At 37.3% G+C, this 26,844-nt stretch overlaps 1 protein-coding gene across 1 annotated transcript in view; it reads right to left on the bottom strand.

Annotated features, from left to right (window-relative positions):
* Positions 1–26,844, bottom strand: part of INPP4B (inositol polyphosphate-4-phosphatase type II B) — a 411,625-nt gene that overhangs the window by 320,146 nt on the left and 64,635 nt on the right. Inside the window, exon 6 of the mRNA XM_029940652.1 lies at positions 24,928–25,044. Within this exon, the coding sequence (XP_029796512.1) occupies positions 24,928–25,044 (117 nt within the window). The remainder of the gene's footprint in view (positions 1–24,927; positions 25,045–26,844) is intronic.

The following is a 26,844-nucleotide window of genomic DNA, read 5'->3' as shown; positions in this document are numbered from 1 at the left end:
AAGCTGAAATCAAGAGTTGGTAGCTCAACCAACTGGGCCACCCAGGTACCCCTATATTTTTCTGTTTCTTTATCATAAAATAGAATTATCTACATTTGGGATGCTTCTAATTTGCTTCTCTAGGATAAATGTCCTATACCTTTTTGCTATATACTTTACATATACTATATCTTTTTACTATATACTTTTTACATGTTAGGTTAGTTTGTTCATAGATATGTGTATATGCATACATGCAGTCATTCAGGTCTAGTTTGACTCCCTTACATTCTTTTTTCCCCTCAGTTATTTCCATCTCAAAAAATTAGAGCTCAATAGCTATTGTATGATTAATAATTGCATGATTTTTCCTACCTTGTTTCAAGTAGCTTAAAGACAGAAGTGAACTTTCTTTATCACACAATGCCCTGGAGCTTCCCCTAATTCTCAACTCAGCCTCCATGTGAAATTTCTAACAGATATTGTCAAATAATGAAGGGTCATAATAAAAATAATTAGATGTGTGGAAACTTGGTGGGCCAGGAACTCTGCTAAAGGCTCAATATAACTAATGTAATGACCTTAACCTATGAGGAGGGTTCTCTTCCTGTCTCTGTGTCACAAAAGAGGAAACTGAAGCTTTAGTGATCTTAATTAACTTGCCTAAGGTCACATGGTTAGTAACTAGCAGAGTCAGGACTCAAACACAGATCTGCTTGTCATCAGGGCTTGTGTTCTCAACCTTATGTTCTACTGGCCCTGATTAAAACATAGTAACAAATCTCCTCCAGTCACCCTAGAGACGCTCCACCCAGAGTTAAGAAGCTATGCCAAGTTCATGACTCTGCCACTACAATAGGGCTAAAGATCTGCTCCTGTTCTTCAATTCTATGTAGTTTATCTATGTGGCCAGATCCCAATGTGTTCTCTGGGCTGGGGGGATTATGGTTTGAGTCCTCTATGAATTTAATCCAGGGCTAAAGACAGTAAACCGTCACAACAGAAAATAGAGAGTTGGAAATAACTGCATTCCAGGTCCATTGAATGGGCAAATAAGGAGAAGCCCACCACACAGTGTATTTTCTTTCCCTCAATATCAAAATACCCAAAATACCAAAATCTTACAACATAGAGCTCTACTTAGCCACACTGCCTTTGCAACTACATAAGACCAAGCAGTAGAAATAATTTACAAAAAAAAAAATAACCCATTCAAAGGCCACTGTCCTTGCATTTGGAATTAAAACAGTTAATTCTTTTCTCATACATCTTCCAACTAACATCATAAAATTAAATCATAGTAATAAATGATTCGGTATCAAGTGATTGTTCTCCTCTGTGTCTCTAATCCTTAACATTGACTTAAATTCTAGTTTTTTAAAAAATTTTTAAATGTTTATTTATTTTTGAGAGACAAAGAGACAGAGTGTGAGCAGGAGAAGGACAGAGGGAGAAGGAAACAGACTCTGAAGCAGGCTCCAGGTTCTGTCAGCACAAAGCCCAACAGGGGCTCGAACTCACGAATCGCGAGATCACGACCTGAGCTGAAGTCAGCCGCTTAACCAACTGAGCCACCCAGGTGCCCCTAAATTCTAGTATTTTTAATAGTATCATTATCAGCTTAAGTTCAGTGTCTCCAAAATGAAATAATAATTTCCTTCATTTCTAATATTCAACATTTTGGACAATTATATTGCCATTCCTTCAGTTATATTAGTAATTAATGTCATTTTCCTTCATGTTTTATATAATAATAACTGATACCTATATATCATGTCACCTATACTAAAAATAAAGGTTGTCCATATTTATTTGTTCATTCAAAAATCCCATAATCTGTGAGAGAGTGGTAAAAGATGTCACCTGCAATTCAAAAGGCATATAATCTTGGAATGGCTGGGTGGCTCAGCTGGTTTACCATATGACTCTTGATTCAACCTCGGCCATGATCTTGTGATTTGTGAGATCAAGCTCATGTCTGTCTCTGTGCTGACAGACCAGAGCCTGCTTCTGATTCTCTCTTTCTCTCCCTCTTACTCTCTCTCTCTGCCCCGCCTCCTCCCATACATGTGCGTGTGCACATGCACTCTCTCCCAAAATAAATAAATAAACTTAAAAAAGGCATGTGATCTAGTTAGAATGAAATAATATGCAAAAACAAAACAAAAAAACCCAAATAATTCCTGGAGTGTATGCTTGTACAACTTACTGGATCAGAGAAAATTATGACCCAATTAATGGCAAATGACATCAAGGAAAGTTTCCCACAGAAGCTGCAAAGGAAAAGCAGGCAGGTGAGCGTGAGAAGAGAGTTGGCCAAAGGAAAGAGTGATTACAAAGGGGTAGAGACATGATAGGATGTCCAGTGATCCAAGAAAAACAAGCCCAACAGGGACATGTAGGACTCCAGGTGATCGCAGGAGGGTTAATAATAATAATAATAATAATAATAATAATAAGACATTTACTAAGATTATGATCCTGAATCACTTCAAGAAGAGACTTGTATGCCAGGCTGAGGATCTTATTCTCCATAGGTGATGGTGAAAGAGGACGAGGAGGTGGAGAGGAGCCAAAAGGAAGAAAGAAGGGAAGGAAAAAAGGAAGGGGAGGGAAAAGAGAGAAAGTAGAGAATGTTGGAATTTTTCAGCTCATCTAAAGTCTCCAGAGATAACTCTTATCTAGATCCTGGTGCTTAAATATCAGCTGGACTCTAGGGCTTCTGATTTTTCCCCTTCTTGGTCATATTCTCAGACAGGTTCTTTCCAAGAGACAACAAAACTGCTGAGAACCTCAACTCACATCCTAAGAAGGAGGGCTTCTTCCTCCCACGTTCCTAGGGAAACACAATCCTGGTAGTTAAGGTAATGTCTCATTGCTCTGCTTTAGGTCATGTGCCAAGAAAACTCACGATGGGATCTATCGATAGCAATAGACGAACTAATTACTCAGAGAATATTGCAGTTCACATTCGTTTTCTCATTTATACCTCCTTTCATAAATGAGAAAACCTGACACCAGGGTTAAATGCTCAAGGTCACTGACAGCCAATATTCAAACTTCAGTCAGTTCATCCCCAATGTCCATGTCCCAGATATAAATAAGTGCCTTCATAACAGTCAATTACCAGCCTGGGACAGTGTCCAGCAGTATGCACTGAAAAATCCCTCACTCTCATGAAGCACACTAATCTCTGCGCAATGAGTCCCTGTGGAGTCTGTCTAGAGTTCTAAAATCTCTTGTAGATTTTCCTTAAAAATAAATCACCTTGACAAAAGTAGTTCAGACTCTGAATAGACTCCCCAAGTCTTATATCTACATTATAATGTGCATTGAAGAAAAGGAAAGATGAAAGAATATATAATAAAAGCAGAAAAAATAACCTGGACTCGGTTCTGCAGTGGAAAAGTGCAAAAAGGCCTGGGAGGTATTTCAGTGATGGGCAGGTTTCCCATCCCAAGTCCTTACTTTGTTTCCAGTATGACTTCTGACAGTTTGTAGGAATGTGTGCCTCTGGCTGAGTAGCTTGCCATATTCTTGAGGACAAAAAATAAGGTTGACAACATCCTTTCCATTCCAGTTGTCAGCAAAAGTGTTTCCTCTCCAGGAAAAAGTTTTAGCTCAACCTTCTGGAAGCAAAAACCCAAGTCTCTTTACCATGCGGAGTCCTGTTCCCCTCGATAGCACCAGGGATAGGATCTCAGAAGACGGCTTACATAGATTTTAACTGAGTCTTGGCCCCAAACCAAGGACTCACCCTCTGTATCGGCCCACAAATAAATAAATACAAGGCCATGCAGTGCACTTCTCTTCTGGACTTGAAATGTAGAGGGCTTTAAACTGAATCGTCTATTTTCTTTGCCAAAACAGGGATCAGTCTCAAATAGCTGCAGGCTTTAACAATTACTATTTTGAAAATCTGACACTATATTATGCAGCATAGTGGAAAGAGCTCTGATTGAAGAGCCAAGACCTGTACGTGTCATAAATTCTATTTTTGCATCTATATTGAATAGATTGGTGCCCTTTCATAAAGCAGAAAGTATTTGGGAAGATGAATAGAGTAACAACGTTTGACCTTTTAAGGTTCTGAAAGCCTAAGATCATAAATCTCAAATACTTAGAGAAAAATACCTTTTAGTGAAATTGTTAGAATTGCTCCCTTTGGGATCTAAAATATACAACCAAAAACAGTCTTGTGGTAAAATATAATAGATATCATAAATAGATGTAAATAGATCATTTATCATGTTATTTATGGTCATGTAGAATGTAATGATTATGCAAAAAAAATGTAATGATTATGAAGAGCACCCATTCTGGAGCTAAATATTCTGTTTCATATCCAAGCACATCTACTTCTAGGTTTTGTATCTCTCGGTGCCTCAGTTTTCTCACCTGGAAAATGGGAGACATTACTGATGGTATCTATCTCTTTTTATTCCCTGAAGATTAAATGAGCAATATATAAAGCCTAGAGAACACTGTGTGATACAGAGAGTGCTATTAAGCTACTGTTATGGTGAAGATGATGATGATTACATATAATTAAGAAATATAAATAAACTATATTTAAACATAAATATGTAAGGTAAAGAGTCATTTAGATACTATATTTTATCATATTGGAAGTTAAGAAACTTTCTGCAGTTATTGTTAAAGCAAGCAAATAAAAATAAGATTAAAAAAAACCTTTTCCAAGTTAATTATGGCACTAAAATATAAATATCATCATGATGATAAGATTAGAAACATCAGCAACAGCAACTAGCTTGCACTGTGCAGCTACTATACGTCAGGCACAGTACTAGATTTACAACACCTGTCTCATTTCATCTTTATAACCACCCTATGTAACATTTATCATTATCCCCATTTTATTGTTCAATGAACTGAAATCCAGAATGATTAAGTAACTGCCCCTGCTTACAGAATTAATACGTTTTGGAGTTTAGAAATAAGCCCTGGTTCAGATGAGTATAGCTCACAACCTGAATCATAATCTTAAAAGACTATTGTTCCAAACAAAGATGCAATTTATTTCATGCTAACATTTTTTTCTTATAATTTTTTTCAATGATCTGGAATTTTTTTTTAGCAAAACTCATTTGCGTAAACATTTTAGAAGATGTAGAATAAGGATTTATTTTTTTTCCACTGTTTTTTTTTCTTAGTTTATTGTCAAATTGGTTTCCATACAACACCCAGTGCTCTTCCCCACAAGTGCCCTCCTCCACGTCCACCACCTCTTTTCCCCCCCTCCCCCTTCCCCTTCAACTCTCAGTTCATTTTCAGCATTCAAGCATTCAGCATCTCAAGTTTTGTGTCCCTCTCTCTCTCCCCAACTCTCTTTCCCTCTTTCCCCTCCCCCTGGTCCTCCATTAGGTTTCTCCTGTTCTCCTGTTAGACCTATGGGTACAAACATACGGTATCTGTCCTTCTCCGCCTGACTTATTTCGCTTAGCATGACACCCTCGAGGTCCATCCACTTTCCTATGTAGAATAAGGATGTAAAAAAAAAAAAAAAAAAGAGGGACACCTGAGAGGCTCAGCGGGTGAGCGTCTGACTTTGGCTCAGGTCATGATCTCGCAGTTCTCCAGTTTGAGCCTCATTGTCAGACTAGCTGGGATCAGCTCAGAGCCCCCTTCGGGCCCTCTGCCCCGGCCCCTTCTGTGCTTGCTCTCTCTCTCTTTCTCAAAAGTAAATAAGCATTAAAGAAAAAAGGACTTGTACTTGTTTTGAGATGCTATGGAAGAAAGAGCATATAAAACAGAACTGAATATAATATCATATATATTCTTTCTCTTTTTCTTTCACAAGATTTTCTTTCACTACAATTATTTTGGATAACTGAGTCTTGTCAAATTAGTTAAAATAAACTTCTTATTGGTATTTTATAAACATTAAGAAATAATTAGACAGCACTCATATCCTTTAAGGAAGCCATATTACTAGTGATTTTCATATAACAATTTCTTTCCCACCAGAATCCCTAACTACATCAAAAAAATAATAATAATTTTGAGTCTGCCTGTTACCCGACTGAGCCTAGCATTTTGTTACTTCTCATTTGGTAAACTGACCCAAGAAAGGGACTGTAACAAATATGCTGCTACAGAGGAAATGTTATGATTAAAAAATAATAATTGAGGAATTTCCAGTGAAGGCAAGACCAATTAAGCAACCGCCAGCTCTCTGTTCTGGAGCCTCCCACCACCCATGACTGCAGAACTCACGGGGACCCCCCTCCAGCGTGCTTTGGTGGCCCACAGCTCCAAAATGTGTGCAAACTCACCCAGAATGAAATCTCTTCCTGTATGTTCACTGACACTCCTTTTTGCTTCCTTGTTTTCTCTACCCAGTATTTACAGCATCAGCACTCACTTATTCCTTAATCCTTTGGACTCTGGTTTTTTCTCTGCTTTTTCTGAAAGGCTAGTGACCTCCTCATCACTAAATCCAGCCGTCTTTCTTCATCTGCCTTAATGACTCTGTCAATTTAGGCAACATGACCTTCCTCTCCATCTTAAATCTCTCTCCTTATTTAGTTTCTAGGACACTGCACTATCTGGCTACCTTTATTTTTGTTCTTATTGCTTTTTATCTTTTTCCCTGTCTTGTTTTATTTATTCAACACAAATTTATTCAGGAACAAACAGTGGGTTAGAACTGGAGATACAAAGACAAACAAGATGGTCCCTGATCCAGGAGTTCACAGTCTAAAGGAGAGCTAGACATATAAACAGAGGATTTTGATATCCAGGGATAAGTCTTATGTTAGAGGACGGACCCCCAGGTGTAACCAGAGGACCAGCAGTATCATGTGGGAACTTCTTAGAAATTCAACTTTGTGGGATCCAGCCCAAATCTACCAAAGCAGAAAGCTGAGGCATTTTATTTTTTTTAACTGTGGTTAAAAGAAAAACATAACAGAAAATTTACCATCTTTACCATTTTTAAGTGTAGAGGTCAGTAGTGTTAAGTATATTCATATTGTTGTGAAACCGATCTCCAAACCTTTCTCAAACTGAAAAACTGAAACTCTACTCTCATTAAACAACAGCTTCCCTTTTCCTTCTCCTCCTCAGCCCTTAGTAACCACTATTCTACTTTCTGTTTCTATGAATTTGAATGTTTTAGATACCTCATATATGTGGTATCATACAGAATTTGTCTTTTTGTGACTGGATTATTTCATGTAGCATAATGTCATCAAGGTTCCCTAATGATAGTATTTAAGAGGTTTTTTTTCTTTTTGAGGATAAATAATACTCTATCATATTTATATGCCATATTTTGTTTATCCATTAATCCACTGATATTTAGTTGCTTTTGCCTCTTGGCTACTATGAACAGTGCTTCTTTGAACATGGATGTATAAATATCTCCCTAAGATTCTGATTGTAATTTTTTGGATATATATAAAATGGAATTGCTACATCATATGGTAATTCTATTTTTAATTTTCTGAGGAGCCTCCATACTGTTTTCCATAGCAGCTGTGCCGTTTTGCATTTCTACCAATAGAGCACCAGTGTGCCAATATCTCCACACCCTAGCCATGGAGAAATAACCCTTGTTATTTTCTAGTTTTATTTTTTTTAATTTGTCTGTTTTTTGACAGTAGCCATCTTAACAGGTGAGAGGTTGCTCTTTACCTTTGTACTGAAACCTAATGAACTTTTCTTCTCCATGTCAGTATTCCCCAAGTTTCTGACTTTGATCATTTTTTCCTAATTTTCATTCTTGCTTTTCTCATGTTCAAAGTTCATTTCTGTAAGGATGCGTTCAAAATATTTATTCCAAATCCCGTGGTTACCTGCCTAACTCAAAAGTCATTTACAAATTGCTTCTTTTTTTGCACATTCCAATACAGAAAGTAGAGAAGAACAGATACACGCTTTATTAGCATCCCTTGCTATTCTTGAGGGACACAATTATAGTCAATAAGATGCAAGAAGGAGTCTGGAGCAGGTTAGCTTTCCTGAGTAAAAGGGACAATCAGATGATATTACACCTTTCCCATTTGCTGTGTGAGAAGAAAATTAAGGAATAATTATTTCATCTACTGTTAGGCAGATGTTTTTATTTTTCAATTTTTTAAAATGTGTTTTATTTATTTTTGAGAGACAGAGAGACAGCATGAGCAGGGGAGGGTCAGAGAGAGAGGGAGACACAGAATCCAAAGCAGGCTCCAGGCTCTGAGCTAGCTGTCAGCACAGAGCCCGATGTGGGGCTCGAACCTACGAACTGTGAGATCATGACCTGAGCCGAAGCCGGAAGCTGGACGCTTAACTGACTGAGCCACCCAGGCACCCCTAGGCAAATGTTTTTAGACAATACATAGCCTGTCACTTTCTCTTAATTTCATGCACCTATTTCCAAATACTTGCTTAGATATTTCCACATGGATATCCCATCTGCATGTCAAATTTATCATAATAAAAATCAAACTGATATTAAGAAGGCTGTGTTTTTGTCATCTTTTTATGCCTTCTTTTTAAATTTTATTTATTTTTAATATTTTTAAGTTTATTTATTTTTGAGAGAGACAGAGACAGTGCAAGCAAGGGGTGGGGTTCAGAGAGAGAGGGAGAGCGAGATTCCCAAGCAGGCTCCATATTGTCAATGCAGAACCCAACACAGGGTTCAAACCTACAAAACTGTGGGATGGACGACACCTAACCAACTGAGCCACCCAGGTGCCCCTCTTCATGCTTTCTTAACACATGAAACCTTATACTTCTTCTACAAAAGAATAATAAAAATATTTAAGTGAGTTAATAAGGTATGGAATAACTAACCACAGGATAACAAATAATCTGTAGAACCGTCTAATTAGAGGAAATAATATTAAGATATACAGTTCTTCCCCTTACTTGGATATTTTTATCTTGACATTGTAGGATAAGATCTCATGATGCCTTTTGACAACATGGCTTAGCTCCTATTGGATGTCACTTCTTCAAAAGTGAAGACTCACATTCTATAACCCAGCTAACTTGAGAGAAGCCAAAAAATACTATCATACAATTATCAAAGCTACTACCCAGTAACCTGAGGTATACTTATCCTAGTAGAAATGAACAATCAAAAAGCCATTAGAGCATGTCAGCACCTGTATTCAGGTACATGGACCCTGTGAACAAAATGCATTATCCAAGGTAGTTACCCTAGAAATCCACAGTGTCTTTGAAAATCAAATTCCCCCAGCCCCTCAACTGAAGGTCAACTTAAAGAGGAAGTTCTTAACCACATTTATAGGTGTGGTTTTCCTCAGCAGTGGACTGACTGAAAGTCATCATCAAACTCATATTATTAAAAGAATTAGGGACCTTGATATTATTCCTAAGAAACTTCTTACAGTCCAGTGGCTTCAACACCAGAAGACTTCGATTCTGGTGATTTCATTGTGACCTTCAGCAAATTGTTTAAAATTACTTTCCAGCTCCCTGACACATCAAGTCCCTGTATAACACAACAGGGTACCTGGGAGAATCAAATGCGATACTGCATGGATGAATTCTTTGTAATTCTTGGAGTTTATGTCATTTATTTGTTCTTTACTTTCTGTGATGTCCCAAAGAGAATCAGCATTGTTCTAAAGGGGGAAGTGATATAAAGTAAGATAATCCTCTTCTTTAATCTGTCATCCAGTAACACCACTTGTAGTTTGGTCTGATGTTTAATTAATTAATAATACTCGAACCCTTCCTTCTATCTTTGATGTTTCTCAGAGTCTAAATGGTTAAACCATTTTCCTTAAGGAAAAAAAAAAACTTTTCCACAATTTTTAGGTGGCTGTGGCCTCAGAAGTTCTTCAAACAATGTCATCTAGTTAATCATTCATGAATCTCATAAAATCAGGCTAGAGAAGAAACATTCTGCTAATCTTTTGTCTAACAAGAGTCATTAGAGGGAAAATGAAGTAAGTTTGTGAGAAAGATAGAAAAGAAATCTTTATTTGCTGCTTTTACTTTCTGCTCTATCCAAGGTCAAAGAATCCTACAGAAGCCTTTCACATTAGGCAGTTTGAATGATGTCTCCAAAATGAAACCGGATGACGACTCAGAGTTGGACAAATGAAAAAGAGGGACAAGGTGATTTGCTGGTCAGCCCATCAGGCAGAAGTATGATTTGAAAAGTGAATCATAAAGAATAGTTGTTTTTTTTTCCTCCCATACTCCTTTTCATGGTGGTTTAAGAAGACAGACCCACAGGCACATGCTATGTGTAACCCAGGTCGGAAGGGGAATCAGTATTAAAATGACTACAATGGAAAATGTGGGCACTCCTTTGCAGTAATCATCTTTTCCAGTTTTTCTCCCCTTCAGAAAGAAACACTCACAGGAAATGAACATTAGAGAATCAAACTGCAAAGTATCAGATAAATGAAATGCTAAAATTACAACAAAGAAAATAGATTCTTATCCATTGCTGTTCATATGTCTCAAACTGAAACATGGCTGGTGCACAGCTTAGGCTTCGCACCCAGCCACAAATCACCCCACAGGAACATCTAATGTATCCAGACTGATCAGTTCGCTGGAAACACTGTCAAACTTGAGGCCCCTGATACCATGAAACCACCAATCCTGATCTTGGAAATATACCAGTGTTACTCAGAAAAGAATGTCCAGAGTACCAGGATAATATCTGAATAATATATGCAGTAAATGATGATCACACATGCATTTCTACTATGTTTTTAGTTTCCAGAGCACTTTAACATGTCAGTCTATTTTCACTCCAGTAGTATAGAGCACAGGATTTATGATAATTTTAGAGCTGAGGAAACTGAGTCCCTGAACAGATAACTTGTCTAAAGTCACACAACTAATTAGCAGATCTGAGACTAGAGCTTCCAGGTCTTAACTTTATGTTCTGTGCTCTCAACAAGGCATCACAGTTGAGAAGGAATCCTTGAAGGGTCCAAGCAGGAGTTGTATTCTCAATCCCAAGTTTGAAAATGTTCTTGCTACAGTTCTTTTTAACACTATGTGGACTGCATTTTTCCATAATAGCATTCAGAAATATTATATCCACTGGCTGGGTTGTCAGATGCCTCATCATCTGTTACAATAGTTGATCTCCAGTTTGGTATTGCCTTTTCTCAGATACTTGTTTAGGTTGCAAGTTCAAGGTCGAACACCCAGGGAAAGCACCCAAGGTCAAAACTATTGCACATGTTTGCTGGAGAAAGCAGAATGGAGAAAGGAGTGAAGCAGAATCTGAGAGACAAGGTCTGCCTTTAAACCTACACCACCTGAAAAGATTCTCTTTAAAGAGAGAAGAAAATTTCTCTGAATAGTAACATCGCCCTAAGGATATTTATGACCTCTGGGTGGGGGGAGGGCAACAAATGAACTTGATCCTGGAATTTAAAGTTTAAAGTCTTACTTAATATTTAACAGCTTATATTACTCAACATGCATATTCATATTTAAAATGGGGTGTATATGTATGTGTGAATCTACAAACACCTGTCTAGAGATTCTATCATGAGGCCCCATTTCTTTGCTGCTCTGAGGCCAGAGCAAGCTGCTATGTACACGTCACTATGCCTAAACTTAAATCAGTAACGGAAAGCAAACATGGTAGCTATGACATAGACTTTAAATGCCCCAAATGGAAGCTTGCTGGGGTTTGCGGTGGGTGAGCTCTTGTTTATATTAAATCCTATCCAAGTAAGATTTTCGTGGGAAACAGCTTTCACACACTTCAAACCACTAATATGACTATCAGTGCCTTTTCCATAAAACCAAAATAGTTAAAAAATAGCAGAATAATATTTAAAATTTTAAATATCCCTGGGGCGCCTGGGTGGCTCAGTTGCAGAAGCATCCCACTTTAGCTCAGGTCGTGATCTCATGGTGTGTGAGCTTGAGTCCCGCGTCGGGCTCTGTGCTGACAGCTCAGAGCCTGGAGCCTGTTTCGGATTCTTTGTCTCCCTCTCTTTCTGCCCTTCCCCTGCTCGAGCTCTGTGTCTCTCTCAAAAATAAACAAACATTAAAAAAATAAAAACTAAAAATTTAAATATCCCTATTGATCCCCATCCATATCTGATTAAACAAATCTACACAGTGCCTTCCTAAGGCTGCTTTCTCTATCATGGTTAAAACCAATTACCCACGTTTATATCTACAACCAATATTTTCAGGAATTCACATACTGAATTCCTTAGGACGTGATATAAGGAACAGCTGCCACCTTAACATTTCGCTCCCTCCTCAACAAGCACATCTTAAAAGACAGCTTGACTTAATGCCATGAAACCTAAGTAACCTGGCTCATGGCAACATGAGAAGAAAATCTTTGGGATGTGGAAACAGATGTCCCTTAACATTTTTCAGGATGTGACATCACCTTCTGCCTTGGTGTATGCGACTCTGCTCAGTAGGTTTAAAAATAATTTTCACGTGAATTTAAATACCAGCCTGAACTTAGTTTTAATTATCATTCCATTCAGATGGCTCTAAGGAAAGCCTATGTTTCTTTAGAATTTCCTTTTGTTCCCGCTGTGCGGTGTATAGAAACTTACGGTAATTAAAAGCTATTCCTAGCTGAGGCAGTCTAACCTTCTAAATCACTAGTTTCTGCTCCTTTCTGATCAGAAGAAATGCTTTGGCAACACATCACATTTCAGCTTTGCAATACCAAGAGAGAATGGGAAGCCAAAGTAAAACACGTGTCCTCAGTGCCCACGGTCGGTCTGTTTCAGGGATCACTCTCATCAGACAGGGTGTGAAGTGAGCCTCCACACGCACGTCAACTGAGCCAAGAATGCTGCTGCATGAATGAAACAGGGCTGGCCAGCCAGCACGAAGGGCCTAAGACGCTGCACACATGGTAACAGCTGGGGAATACTTGAAAACTGTAGGAATGAGTGAAATATCCCAGAGATGTGGGAAATAAATTGAAGCAGAAATAACTCAGTCCAGAGTCCAAGTCAGACTCACAAATCCTAGCAGTCAGTTATCAGATCACTTGACTGGTGTTAGCAGGTAGAAAGATAAATGCTCCTAGATCTACCTTGAAGCACAAATTCGTTGCACAGCATACTGACTATAATGTAGAGAAGATCATGCTTCCCCCTGAGACTGCAGATCCTAAAGACCCCTAGGAGTAACCCCCTAGTTATTTCAGGGAATTTCCAGGGACTTCATCATCAAGTATTGCAGATGACTGCCATTTTCTTCCTCTTCTGCTCTAACGAAGGTTGGTGACATTGTCAGCTGCTGCCTCCATTGCATACAGGTGATCCCCGGCAGTGGGTCCCTCACATCTCCCCAGGAACTGGAGCCCCTGCCCCGTGCCCACCAGTACTCCTTCAGGCTGCCGCTTGCTCACTGCAGTTCCCTTTCCTCCAGGACCACCGACATTCTTATACTGAATCTTCCAGACGCAAAAGTAACACTCCTCCTAAGACAAGATATTTTGTGTACAAGTAATGGGAATGGTAGTCGGTTTTTTTAAAAGTTACATTTATTTTAATTTATTAAAATAAGGAAATCTGTCAGCAAATTCATTAGCATGACTGTTTCATCACATTTTATTCCATGCTCTCCTTTATCTCTTCTTTCACTCTGCCCTCATCATCCACACCCCACGTCCCCTACTCAACCCACTGCCTTAACCCTCCTATATTTTTCTGCATACTTGTGACAGTCATCTACAATTACATATCATCTTAAATACAGAAACAACACACATAAGTATATGGAGGCATTTTTCATTAGTAGTTTCGTTTTAATGAAATTCTATTACACACTATTTTTGGCATTTGCTGCTCTCAACTATGCAGTCCCTCCTGGATCTTCTAAGTCTGTTTTTAGAGCTCCCATTTGTTACATCTTCTTTGTCTAAGGCTTCATAATATCCCTCGTACAGACAGACCAGAATTTTTTCACTTACTTCACTACTGATAGGCACTCACTGGTTTATAATTTTTCATTATTTGAGCAGTGATCAAACATCCTTTTCCATATATCCTCAAGTACAGTGTTTTACTTCCAAGAGGTTAATAACCAGGAGTAACATTGCTAAGTCAAAATGTACACTTATTTTCCACTTTAGTAAATGCTGGCAGATTTTTTTTAAGTCATAAAATTTCACATTAAATCAGCAGTGCATCAGAGTACACTTTTTCCTACATCCTTGCCAGCAACGGTCTTTAAAATTTTTGCTAGTTTATTAGTAAAAATTGATGATCATACTGCCATTTTAATTTTGTGTTTCCAAGAATATACAGTTAGAACATTTTTAAATGGATTTGGATTTTAAATTCATTTGGATTTATTCCTCTGGGGACCACCTCCTCAAATACACTTTTCTAAACTTGAATGAACTTTTTAAATATTATAGGGATTAACCCACCAACCTTTGACTTGCATATAGTTTTCCATATCTACTTTTTCTGTCTTGTTTACACCATATATACTCATGTAAAAGTGTAGTGGATTTCCACATAGCCAATGTCATGAGACAGGGACTCCATTCTTAAGAAAACCTTCCTGGGGCGCCTGGGTGGCTCAGTCAGTTAAGCGTCCAGCTTCGGCTCAGGCCATGATCTCACGGTTTGTGGGTTCAAGTCCCGTATCGGGCTCTGTGCTGACAGCTAGTTCAGAGCCTGGAGCCTATTTCAGATTCTGTGTCTCCCTCTCTCTCTGACCCTCCCCTGCTCACGCTGTCTGTCTGTCTGTCTGTCTCTCTCTCTCTCAAAACTAAATAAAAATATTAGAAAAAAATTTAAACAACAACAACAAAAAGAAAACCTTCCCTACCTCCTGCCTCTAGATTATAGTCTTTCAAACTATCTTGCAAGAGCTTTAATACAATTTAGTTTCTACATTTAATAACATTAATCTCTGTAAAATGTATTTTATACATATAATATGATATGACAGTACTATCATTTTCATCCAGATGAGCAGTTATTTAATCAGTATTTTTTGTATTAAATAATCCACTCTTTTTTAAAATTTTTTAAAAATGTTTTTATTTTCTAAGAGGGACACAGTGTGAGCAGGGGAGGGTCAGAGATAGAGGGAGACAGAATCTGAAGACAGGCTGCAGGCTCTGAGCTAGCTGTCAGCACAGAGCCTGACACGGGGCTCAAACCCACGAACTGTGAAATCATGACCTGAGCCAAAGTCAGACACTTAACCAACTGAGCCACCCAGGCGCCCCTAAATAATCCACTCTTTATACCTGCTGACGTAAACTATCTCTCTCATAGAGTTAATTATCACATTTCCTGGAAACTGATATTTCACATTCTGTCTCACTTCTCTATTTGTCCATTCCTATGATCAAACCACGTAGATTTGACTGCAGTAGCTTTATGCTCTGTTTTAATGCCTGATCAGGCAAATCTTACTATTTTTAAAAATGGCCATGGCTGTTCTTGGAAACTGATTTAGTAAATTTTAAGATTATTTTATCCAATCCTCCAAATCCCTCTCCATAAAAATACTACAATATTTTATTTGCAATTATATTAAATTTATAAATTGAATTTGGATCAATTTCTATGTTATGGTAATTATATTATCTTCTAACACAAGTAAGTTTTCCTTTAGGTAAAGAGCTTATATTACAATCTTCTATAAGATTTTATACTTTTATATGCAACTTGAGCTATAAAATAAGGATGCTTTTGATTTTTAAATATATTGATTTCATAACCAACCAACTTGCCAAATCATATTTGGTCTTTATTCACTAAAGTCTCTTGGGCTTTCCAGATATTTTAATCATATCAATAGATAAATAGTTCTGCTTCTTGTCTTCCAGATTTTACATGAGTAATATAATTTTCTCATTGTATCTTCTATAGTCTCCAAGAAGATGCTGACTAATAATGATGATAATGGTTGATTAGGTGTCTCATCGAAATGATTTTAGCATTTCATTGTTTGAACATTTGTATTATCTGAATAGATTTTTATTATATTTCTATACTATAATCTATTTGTGTTTTATTATATATGGCCACGAGATTTATTAAATGCATCTTTGGCGTCCATTGACAGAATCAAATAAGTTTTCTCCTTAAGTTAATAAAATGGATTATGTTGATAGACGTTCTGATATTGAGCCACTTTTGCTTTCCATGATGTAATTTTCTTTTTCCACACAGATGAATTCTACTGAATATTATTTCATTTATAATTTATGTACCCATGTTTCTAATTGAAATTTGGGTATAGCGTTTATTTTTTTAAACATTCATCAGGTTTTGGTGTTAAGGTGTTCCACATGTACATAGGCTGTCTTCCCAGGTCACATCTCACTGCCTACATTTCTGTTCCCTTATAATTAGGAATCAGAGAGCTTCCTAAAACTTCTGGACAACCCCCATCAAATTAGTTTTATACTGACATGATGAAATTCCAGTTTGTGGACTCAACAGGCTCAAAAAAGAATTACCTGCAACTCCCCCAACCACTCTTCCCAGTGATCCTTCATGATGCTTAAAAAGAAAAGTGCTCACTGTTCAAAGACTTATGAGAGTAAAAAATTCAAAGCCATTCTTGAATGTTCAATGGAGGTCAGGCTCAGTAAGAATAAGAGTCCATTAGGAAACACAGGGTAAATTATGCTTCTCTATGTTTGTGCTTAACATTAATTAAGTTTCCCAGCTTTGAAAAGAGAATGAGAAGTGACCTTACATCATTATTTCTATTTTTTTAATGTTTATTTATTTATTTTTGAGAGAGGGCACAAGTGGGGGAGAGGCAGAGAAAAACGGGGAGACACAGAATCTGAAGCAGGTTCCAGGCTCTGAGCTGTCAGTGCAGAACCCGACTTGGGGCCTGAACCCATGAACTGCAACATCATGACCTGAGCTGGAGTCAGAAGCTTTACCGAATGAGCCACCCACGCTACCCGTCATCATTTCTATTGTAATTGGAAAAAGGCAAATTAATTCTAGGATGTGTGTGTGTGTGTGTGTGTGTGTGTGTGTGTAGCTAGGTTAAACAATGTTTCTACAACACATATTTGTAGACAGCTAAGTGTGAAAATATTCAAAGTACAGTTCTGCTGATCTCCATGAAATAGGATGTGGCCACCTCACAGTCAAGCAGACACTCTGCTAAGGCCAAAAGGCTTTGTAAGGCACTTGCTTTGTTTCATGAGTAAATTCATTTTCTTATTTCAAATAAGACTGTCAAGTAACTAGTCTGTCTCCATGCAAACACTATTTTCTTAGGGAAAGTAAGGAAGTATTGAATACTCGTTCCTCTATTGCAGGAGCTCAAACAAAAACAAAAACAATAAAAAACAAACAAAAGCCCTGAACAGATGACACAGAGCAAGTACTGTGTGAATGAAGCCAGTAACACAGAGAGAGAACAGGAATGAAAAAGGAAAGGAAAATCAGTGTAAAAAGCATCATAGACTGTAATGCACTGAATATGTAAACTACAGAGGTGGGGAAAAAGAGATGGAAATACAAATATAGAGAGAGTAGCATAAATGCTAAAGGAAAGAACTTATGTAGCACTTCTGCTTCTGGTTAAGATGCAAATATTTGCAAGAGACTGTCACTCCTACAGTAAGGTTAAGAAATCAGATACACTACCAAATCGGTTTTTGTTAAACTCATCAGAAAACTGAGGGTGTAAATAAACCAAATGAAATGAAATCTAGGGAATGACAGACCCTTCCTGGAGGAAGACCTACCCATGGCTGGTATTATTCCCGGCTGAGCAGCAAGAAGAGGAGGACTTCTGTAGAAAGCAGCTGGACTTGTAATAAACTTTTAATGAGCACATGGTACTTGGCATGAGTGATGTGAGTCCCGAGGAGCCCTGGCCAGAGCATGAAATGAGTCTTGCCCACCCACCTACTCCTTCCCATGGGACATCACATACTGAAGGAGGATATTTCAATGTACAGGAGAGCTGAGAGATGCACCACTGAGTCGCACAGGGCTTTTTCCAATGCGAGGCAGAAGACCAGAGGTTGATTTCCCCATACACTAGGCTGAAGCTTGAGAGAGAGGGGGGATTGCTGCCAAGTGAAGAAAACTGCCTCCAGGAATCTAAGGTTGGCTTAACTTAAGGAAATTAATTAATGTCTTTACTACATTAACGGAATAAGTAAGACAGACATTTAAGCATCTCAATACATACCAAAAAAGCCCTTTGACTAAATTCAACACTACTCATGATAAAAACTCACAGAAATTAGAGAGAGAAATTCCTCAATCTGATAAAAGACACCTATGAAGAGCCTACAGTTAAGATCATATTCAATGATGAAATACTGAACACTTCTTCCTTAAGTCTAGAAATAAAACTAGGATTTCCACTGTCACCACTTCTACTGATATTACCCTGAAAGTCCTATGGCATCTAGCTAGTGGAATAAGGAAAGATAAAATTGCACTTTGACTGTAAAAGAAAATATAAATTTTTCATTATTAACAGGTAACACGATTATAATTTACAAAACCCTATGGAGTTTAAAAGAATGCTTTAGAACTGATATGTGAATTAAGACTGCAGGATACAAGGTTAAAATGCAAAAAGTAATTGTATTTCTGCCTGCTAACAAATAAGAGTTTAAAATTACATATATTTTGTAATGTTTGTTTATTTATTTATTTATTTTATTTTTTTCCAATGTTTTTAGTTTTTAGAGAGAGAGAGAGAGACAGAGCGTGAGCGGGGGAGAAGCAGAGAACAAGGGAGACACAAAATCAGACAGGCTCCAGGCTCTGAGCTCAGAGCCTAATACAGGGATCGAACCACCAACTGTGAGATCATGACCTGAGCTGAAGTTTGACACTTCACTGACTGATCCACCCAGGCACCCCAATGTTTATTTATTTTAAGAGAGAATGAGAGGGAGAGGGAGAGGAAGAGGGAGAGAGGGAAAGAGGGAGAGAGAGAGAGAGAGAGAGAGAGAGAGAGATTGAATCCCAAGCAGGTTCCATACTGTCAGCACAGAACCTGAAGCAGGGCTCAATCCCACAAACCATGAGATCATGACCTGAGCTGAAATAAGGGTCAGACACTTAATTGCCTGAGCCACCCAGGCACCCCTAAAGCTATATTTTTAAAAATACCTTATATGTTATTATGAAAAACTATAAAATGTACCTAGAAATAAGTCTTCAAATATATTATGACCACACAAAAATGACCTGAACACAAATATATTCCTGATAAAATTTAAATACCTAAATAAAGTGATATGCCTACCATATTTAAAGATTAATAGACTTAATATCGTTAAGATGTCCATTCTCTATAGATTCAACACAATTCCAATCAAAATCCCAGCAGGCTCACTGAAGAAACTAGCAAGCTGTTTTCAAATGTATGTGGTAAAACTAAGGCTCTAGAATAGGCAAAGCGAAAACAACAGTCTTGATGAAAAGCACAAAGCTGGCAGGAATTATGAGAAAGCTACAATTTTTGTGTTATTGTCATGATGCTAGATAAAGAGATCAATGGAAAAAAAAGAGATCATTGAAAAATAGACCTACATCTAACAGTAGACAACTGAATTTCTAGTCAATACACTGACTAAATTTAGTAAAGGAGAAAGTATTTTTGACAAACTGCTGTAATAACTAGATATCCTCATGGGGAAAATAACTAATCCCTCTCTCCTTCCTCAATGTAAAGGCTAGAATGATGTAACATTCTGAAGCAAGACACTGGAGAATATTCTCATCACTTGAAGTATAATAATCTTTGGTAGCACAAAATTTTCACTCAGAATTTAAAATAAAATATATCATTAGGAAAAATCATTAGGAAAGTTATAGGGCAAGCCAAAGAGAGGTGAGGGCACTTGTCACATTTGTATTAATAAAACCACTTACATCCACCTATAGGAAAAGTTCTTAAAAATCAATCAACGATAAAAAGAAAATCCAATTTTTACAAGGAAAAGACTTGATTAGAAACTTGGAAACAGAAAAGATGAATGGCCAACAAGCATAGGAAAAGGTACTTAAAGAATCAGTCATCAGGAAAACACAAATTAATACCCATTAAGATACCACTTCATACCCACTAGAATGCTAAATGAAAATGATTGACAATATTGTTGTTGGTGGAGTTAACTGGACCTCTCATACAGAATGAAGAGTAGGAGAATAAAGCCATACAGTAACTTTGAAGAACAATTTGGCAGTTCCTAGGAAAGTTAAACAAGTATCTGCCCTATGATTTAACAATTTTAACTCCTCAATATTTACCTCCCAAAATAAAAACAGATGTCCACACAAATACTGTGCTCAAATGTTCATAGATACTTTATTCATCGTTGTCAAAAGCTTTAAGTAATCAAATGCCCATCAATAAGAGAATAAATAAACAAATTGCAGTATCACTACAGCATAATGCCATACAGTCATATACCATTCAGCAACATAAATGAACCTCAAAAACATGTTGAACAGAAGATACCAGGCATAAAACATACATTTCAACAAGCAAAACAAATTCATGGTGATATATATGGAAAAGTTGTTGCCTCAGAGTATGCGTGGTGGCAGTTAACCAGAATGAGGCACGAAAGAACTTTCTGGAATGATGGAAATGTTCTGTATCTTGCATATGCATAGGTTATGTGGTCATATGCAACTGTTGAAGTTATTGAACTTTATAGCTGTCCATTTTATTATATATAAATTATACTTCAATAAAATATAAATATGTGCTTTGTAAGTACATACCATTTATCAACAGGTAGAAAGAAAGTGAAGTTTTATTTAAAGAGCAGTAATATTTTAGAACCCTGATCTACCTCTATACCACAAAATCAGAATCAGTAACTCCTCTCGCAAATTATGTTACAATGGAGATGGGAGCATTACGAAAGGCAAAGTCTGAGTGAACCAGCCAAGTTGAGAGAACCTTGTAGTACACATGACAGAAAAGAGAAAACAAGGCCAGGTGAACAAAAGCAAAAGTTTAAGCATAAATGTAGTCACTTCACAATAGGTAATAAAAGCTGTTTTTTTCATGATTAGTTGGCCACTTCATTATGTAAGTTATTCAGACATCTGCAATTAATTATACATGCTTAATCTAAGTGCTTAAAATTTTGGATATTTTCCCCCCATACTGACAATATTAACACTTTTTCTCAATCAATTTTGAAGACCCAAATGAGGAATGCTTTTAAAGTTCCAGCTGAAGTAAAAATACCATCGTGTAGGAGTGAAAATGAGGGCAATCCTATCAACATACACTTGAGAAAAGTTAGGATCTTTGACTTGCCTACTTAAGTTTTTAGAATGTCAATTTCTTCATCTTTAAAATGGTCGTGATAATACTTTCCTCAAAGAATTTTTTGGAGACACAAGAAGATATAACCATAGTGCTTGGTATGTGCTTAGTGATCAATAATATCAATTTCTTTTTCCTTACCAGCTGTACTGTACCTTCTATAGAAGATAGAGGAGAAGGCCAGGTTATAGAATTTGTATCTCAACAAGTATAATTATGCCTAACTTTCTAAAAAGCCAGTTGTAGAAGACTAAGCCATGTCAAGGTACACTAAAAGTAAATGATTTTCTTTTCCATGGAAAAACACATAAAAACTTAACTAGACACTTCCATATAGGTAACTGCACTAGAAGCGAACTGCTTTGGACGTATAATTCACACAGTGCAATACACTTATATCTATTCTTGATAAGGTCACTTTTTCTAAAAGGTACAGATGGAGGGTTCCTAGGAATTGGCAGTAAAAAAATGTCTTAGGCACCTGAGAAATGTTCAGTATGGACACAGGACTCTGTCCTATAAACTTAACATCTAACAAGTTGGGGGATACAGCAAACGTTTACTCTACCAACAAAAGGAATGAAGCAATTTGCACTCTTGCAAAAAACATAAAAATTCACATTTCTACCATGAGCAAAACTAATTCTGTGACCTAATCATATGTTTGCAAATTAATGGCTGTCCTCAACTCAGTGTTGAAAGAACCTTGTTCAAGATCTTCCAAAACACCAGTTGTATGGGAAGAAGTGAAAAGAGACAAAGTTTGATGGTGATGTTCTTTTCCTATATAAATTTCACCTTCTTCTGAGTTTTTCCTGTAACATAAGAAAGACCCAGATTCCCAACCTGATTCCCTAAGGCTAAGCATGTAAATAACATGCTAAAAACAATTTTGTCTATGTTGTTTCAGTTTCTAGGAAGTTTACAATAAAGCATACAACCAGTATATATCCAGAAGACATGAGTTTCACTATTAGAACTTGGCTCCCCCTGTCTTGGACAAATTTCAAGCTTTGACGTCCCCACCAAACAGCTGGATATTATAGAGCCCATTCTGAGAAAAAAGACAATTTCCACATGGTGAGGAAAATAATTTAAAAAGTTCACCCTAATTTTATGTTTAAGTTTATTTATTTATTTTGAGAGAGACAGAGAGAAAGAGAGAGAGAGCATGCATGTGAGAGGGGAAGGGGCAGAGATAGAGGGGGAGAGAGAGAATCCCAAACAGGCTCCATATTCAGCACAGAGCCCAACACAAGGCTTGATGGCGTAACCTTGAGATCACAATCTGAGATAACATCAAGAGTTTGAAGCAACTGAGCCATCCAGGTGCCCCAGTCACTCTAATTTTAATAATGACCCTGTCACCCAACCATAACCCACCTTCCCACCTGCCAAGCATTATCCATCCATCTGCCACAGTGAAGAGATTTACTGCAGTGAATAAGGAGGATGAAGAATGCAGCAGGAGGAAACAATAGTCATTCTGAATCAACAGACTCTTCTCATTCATTATAAGGATTAATTACATTTCTGCTGAAGTCACTAAGTAAGGTAATCAATCTGAGGTCCAAGGTTTAGAGGAATACAAAAACAAGGACTAGTTAGATAATAGCCGTATCAAGGGCACAGATGAAAGGCTATCATTCCTCTTTAAAAATATCTAATATTAATAGGTATGTCAATGATATGAAATGGAAAAGTAACAAATTTATTTGACTGATGAACTACACATAATGATAAACTCAATAGGAAAGGGCTAGCAATTCAGTCATCTAACTCAACTAATTAGTATTCAGTTGGTAGAAGATTTCATTGTTTTGGGTCGGCCTAACATGATCAATGATTTGCTAAGATCAAATATTTAAACTACTTTTAAATACAAGCACATATTCACTAATTTTCTAAAACACAAACACATATTCTCATTTCATAGGGCTTAAAAGTATTATGATCTTAAATTTTTTAGGTTGTTAAGTGATCATAATTATGAATTGTACTTTAAAACCACTTCCTGCTTCCTCTTCCCACCCTCCCCCACCCCAACCCAAAGAAAATCTTAAGAAATGAGAGAAAAAACTTCCAGGATAAAGACTACATGTCCATGGGGACTATTAGCATATTAATAAACTGTGTTTCTATTTACACTTCCATATCCAGAACTGATTGTTAGTTATTTTAAGGGAGAGGTTATGCCTTAATTAACAGCTCTTAAGAAATGCAACCAGCTTTCACTTACTAAGTGTGTTCAAATTTCACAAGTCCTATTTTACAGCAGGCATTCCAGTCCATCCAATACTTTTATGTGATGACACCTCTGATCAAGGCAGGAAGTCTTTAAAAGACCTTAAATAATTAGCTTCCAGAACAGAAGCCAACAAAAAGCATAATTAATGAGTAAGCTGATAATCCCTAAAGCGCTAACATCCATGCATGTCTTAAATGAGGGAGAGTGAAGGGGACAGAGACACCTTAGGCATTTAATATTTCTAACTCTAATATTTCTAAGAACTTCACAAACTCAGGAATTTAGGGAAAACATTCATTTCTGTAACACAGGGTTGCTGTGCCTCTGTCCTTTCTGTACTCTGACCTGTCTGTGCCTCGGAACACCAGGAGGACTGAATTTGATCATGTGCCTGGAGGAACATAGAACCCCATAGTTGCTACTTACTTTCCCATCATCCTAATCATTTCCCTGCTTACTACTCTCCTGCACAGTTGTATTACCTCCTCTCTCCATCTACTTGAACCATAACCTACGTAAGGGCTGAGTTTATAGTGATGCTTTCCCCAGACTAGGTCCAGCGGTGCCCTTGAGCTTCAACAGAACTCTTCTGGTCCCTAAAGGCTTCCCTCCCTTCCAGGTGATCCCCGGCCTGTGCTTCACTATTGATCATGAATGCTGCCATAGCTCCCTGCCTTGAAAACAGACAAAACTTCATGCTGACTTGAAGAACTTAAAGAATAGGGTTCCATTGAATTCATCCCTTCCCCAGCACCTACCCAACAGGTTTCTCTCCTGTCCAGGAATTTTCAGAGCAGCCTCTAGAGGTGGGCACTTCACTATCTAACCTGGCAGTCTGATACCAAGTAGAAGAGAAGTCAGACCTTGTGGGCAGACTGAAGAATTTACGACAAAAGACCTTTGGGACTTTACCCGACCTTCACATGCATAGGCCTAGTAAAGCATATGCCTAGTACATTTTGTCTGTTTTCACACCAGGAACAGCTTCAGAAAATAGGAGGGAGTTTCTCTCTCTCTAGTATGTATAGGAAGAAATTGTGAAAGTAGAGCACTTTATCAATCTCCTGTTTTAGAATAATTACAATCTCTAGAAAGTTTTGAAACACATAACATTAATCCTTTCTACTTGCTTTATGCCCACAATATGACTCCTTCAGCAACTCCTTAAAGACAACAACAGAAATGTAAACCAAGAGATCAAGCCAGCCTTCCCGAAAAAGAGAAAAATCTGTTCTGAAAGCTTTTGCTCCTAGCCAATGGCCAGTTTGGCACTAAGCCAAGTGAACTGGAGTTGGGGAAGCGTCAGGAAACTATAAACATAAGGCAAGCATAAGCACACTATAAATGCCCTCTTTGAAAATTGCCCAGTTATATCCAAAACCCAATAGTTTGGAAAAGCGTAACTTCTTTTCTCAAAGAAAGAAATAAGTATAAATACTTACAGTGTCGTGAGACTTATCCTTGACATCATAGACTGTTAGCTTTATTTTGGTCTCCTCATAGATGGGATACTCGGATGGGAACGTGACACCAGTCAGAAACAGTGGGTCTCTTGTTCCCTGTAACAGCAGCAGCAGACAACTTTGATTCAATAAGGCAGCAACTGCAGCCGGCGGCGTGCAGTGACACATGAGAGTGCAGAAAGTGGGTCTGAGTCTGTTTGTTTTTCTAGGAAATAGTTCTGCTGGAAGAGAGATCTGGATTGCCAAATGATGCTCATGGGTGACAGAAGGCCTAGGGCCCCAAATACTTATCTAGCTGTTGATCGTAAATGGTACCACATCAGCGTCAGAGCTGCTAATAGTCCGGAAAAACAACTTATTTTCATTAAGTGCAGAACCCTTCTGTAGGGGCAGTTGTCAGTCCACCTAGAATCATTTAATGGATTTAACATGAAATTTATACAAAAATCTAAGGTATCGACTGATCAAATTAAAATGAAGCTATTTTCTCATAAAATACCATTTACTTCCTTTCTGTAATGATTCACCTGAAAGCCATGCTCTGATAATGTCCATTTGTTTTGAGATGTTCAGCTGTGGTTTTTTTCTCTCAGACCGATTTGAAAACTAATGAAAGAAACGTCCTATGATGGATTTGGGGCTATAAAATTACTAGCTCAGGATGCACCACGCAGGATATTTCAACGCCTCAGAATTCATTTTTAGAAAGCTGACATCCAGCATTAAATTTGACATCTATATTTAAATATGTATATTGCCAAATATCATTGAGATGTTTGCTACAATTCTGTAAACCAAGTTTCTATGAGTTTCTGAAAACCCAAGTTATTCATTTATTCATTCATTCTTTCTCTTTGTATTCAACAAATACTACTTTTTGTTCAGCTCTTCATTGGCACATTGGAAAAAAACAGCCCCCAACAGTTATGGATGTTCAAACATAAACATCTGAAATGTGTCAAAATAATTTCTTGTAAGTTTTGGCAATGTTTTAAAAATAATTAAATTGGAACAATACTTAATTTTTTTTCATAGAATGAACAATTTTATAATTTTAGTCAAGTTTTTGCTATATGAATGAGGCTATTTTTGTTAATTCAACTACAACATTAACTATGAATTATACCAGCATTGGAACCTGAAGTTTCCAAAGAGCAGGACCTGGGTCATTCCCATTAGAGAAATGAGTAGAGTTCAGTCTGAATCGTTTATTCGGGCAGCCAGGCACAGGTCTGCGTTGAGCAAACCCGGTCTGGGGCAGGCTCCTTAGTTCCCTACAGAGAAATTCCTCAAAACAGACAGGGCTTACAAGTCTAAAAAAAATCATGCAGGGCTAAGGAGATTAAGTGCACTTTCTTTAAAACCAGATGTTCAAGTATCTCTTATTCACTAAGTTCATGAAATATGCGTGATGAGAACAAAATAATCAAAAGGGAAACACTTCCTCTTTTGAATCTGATCCAATGCAGTAACAAGTTTCCTCCCGACACATTTTGAATGTATATTAGTAATAATAAATGTAAATAGGAAAGCTCTCATCTGATGAGTAATATTTACACCCTTTAGCTAGAAACTTCACAGTTTCTGAAATTAATCATCTACCTTTCTTTGAAAAACATCATACTTTAAAAAGAAACACAAGTAGCAGAGAATATAAAGTTTCCATGGGCAGACTGAAGAACATAAAAAAAAAAAAAGGTCAAAAACACTAACTTCTCCGGGTACTTTATGGGTACTCACTTTTCCCCCCAAAAAGTAAATATTCATTCCATTTAATTTAAAAATCTCTCTGTATATTTTTCCCTATTCGGTGCTCTATTTAAGGATTCATAGTGGGATTTTTTTTTTCTATTTACTAAAGAAACATAAGGTCTTTTATGAAAAAGGCAAGCTTTT

Source organism: Suricata suricatta, chromosome 1 (assembly GCF_006229205.1).
Source record: "Suricata suricatta isolate VVHF042 chromosome 1, meerkat_22Aug2017_6uvM2_HiC, whole genome shotgun sequence".
In the NCBI taxonomy this organism is placed as follows: Eukaryota; Metazoa; Chordata; class Mammalia; order Carnivora; family Herpestidae; genus Suricata; species Suricata suricatta.
The sequence above is the reverse complement of the archived record's forward strand: the minus strand, read 5'-3'. Positions and strand labels throughout refer to the sequence as shown.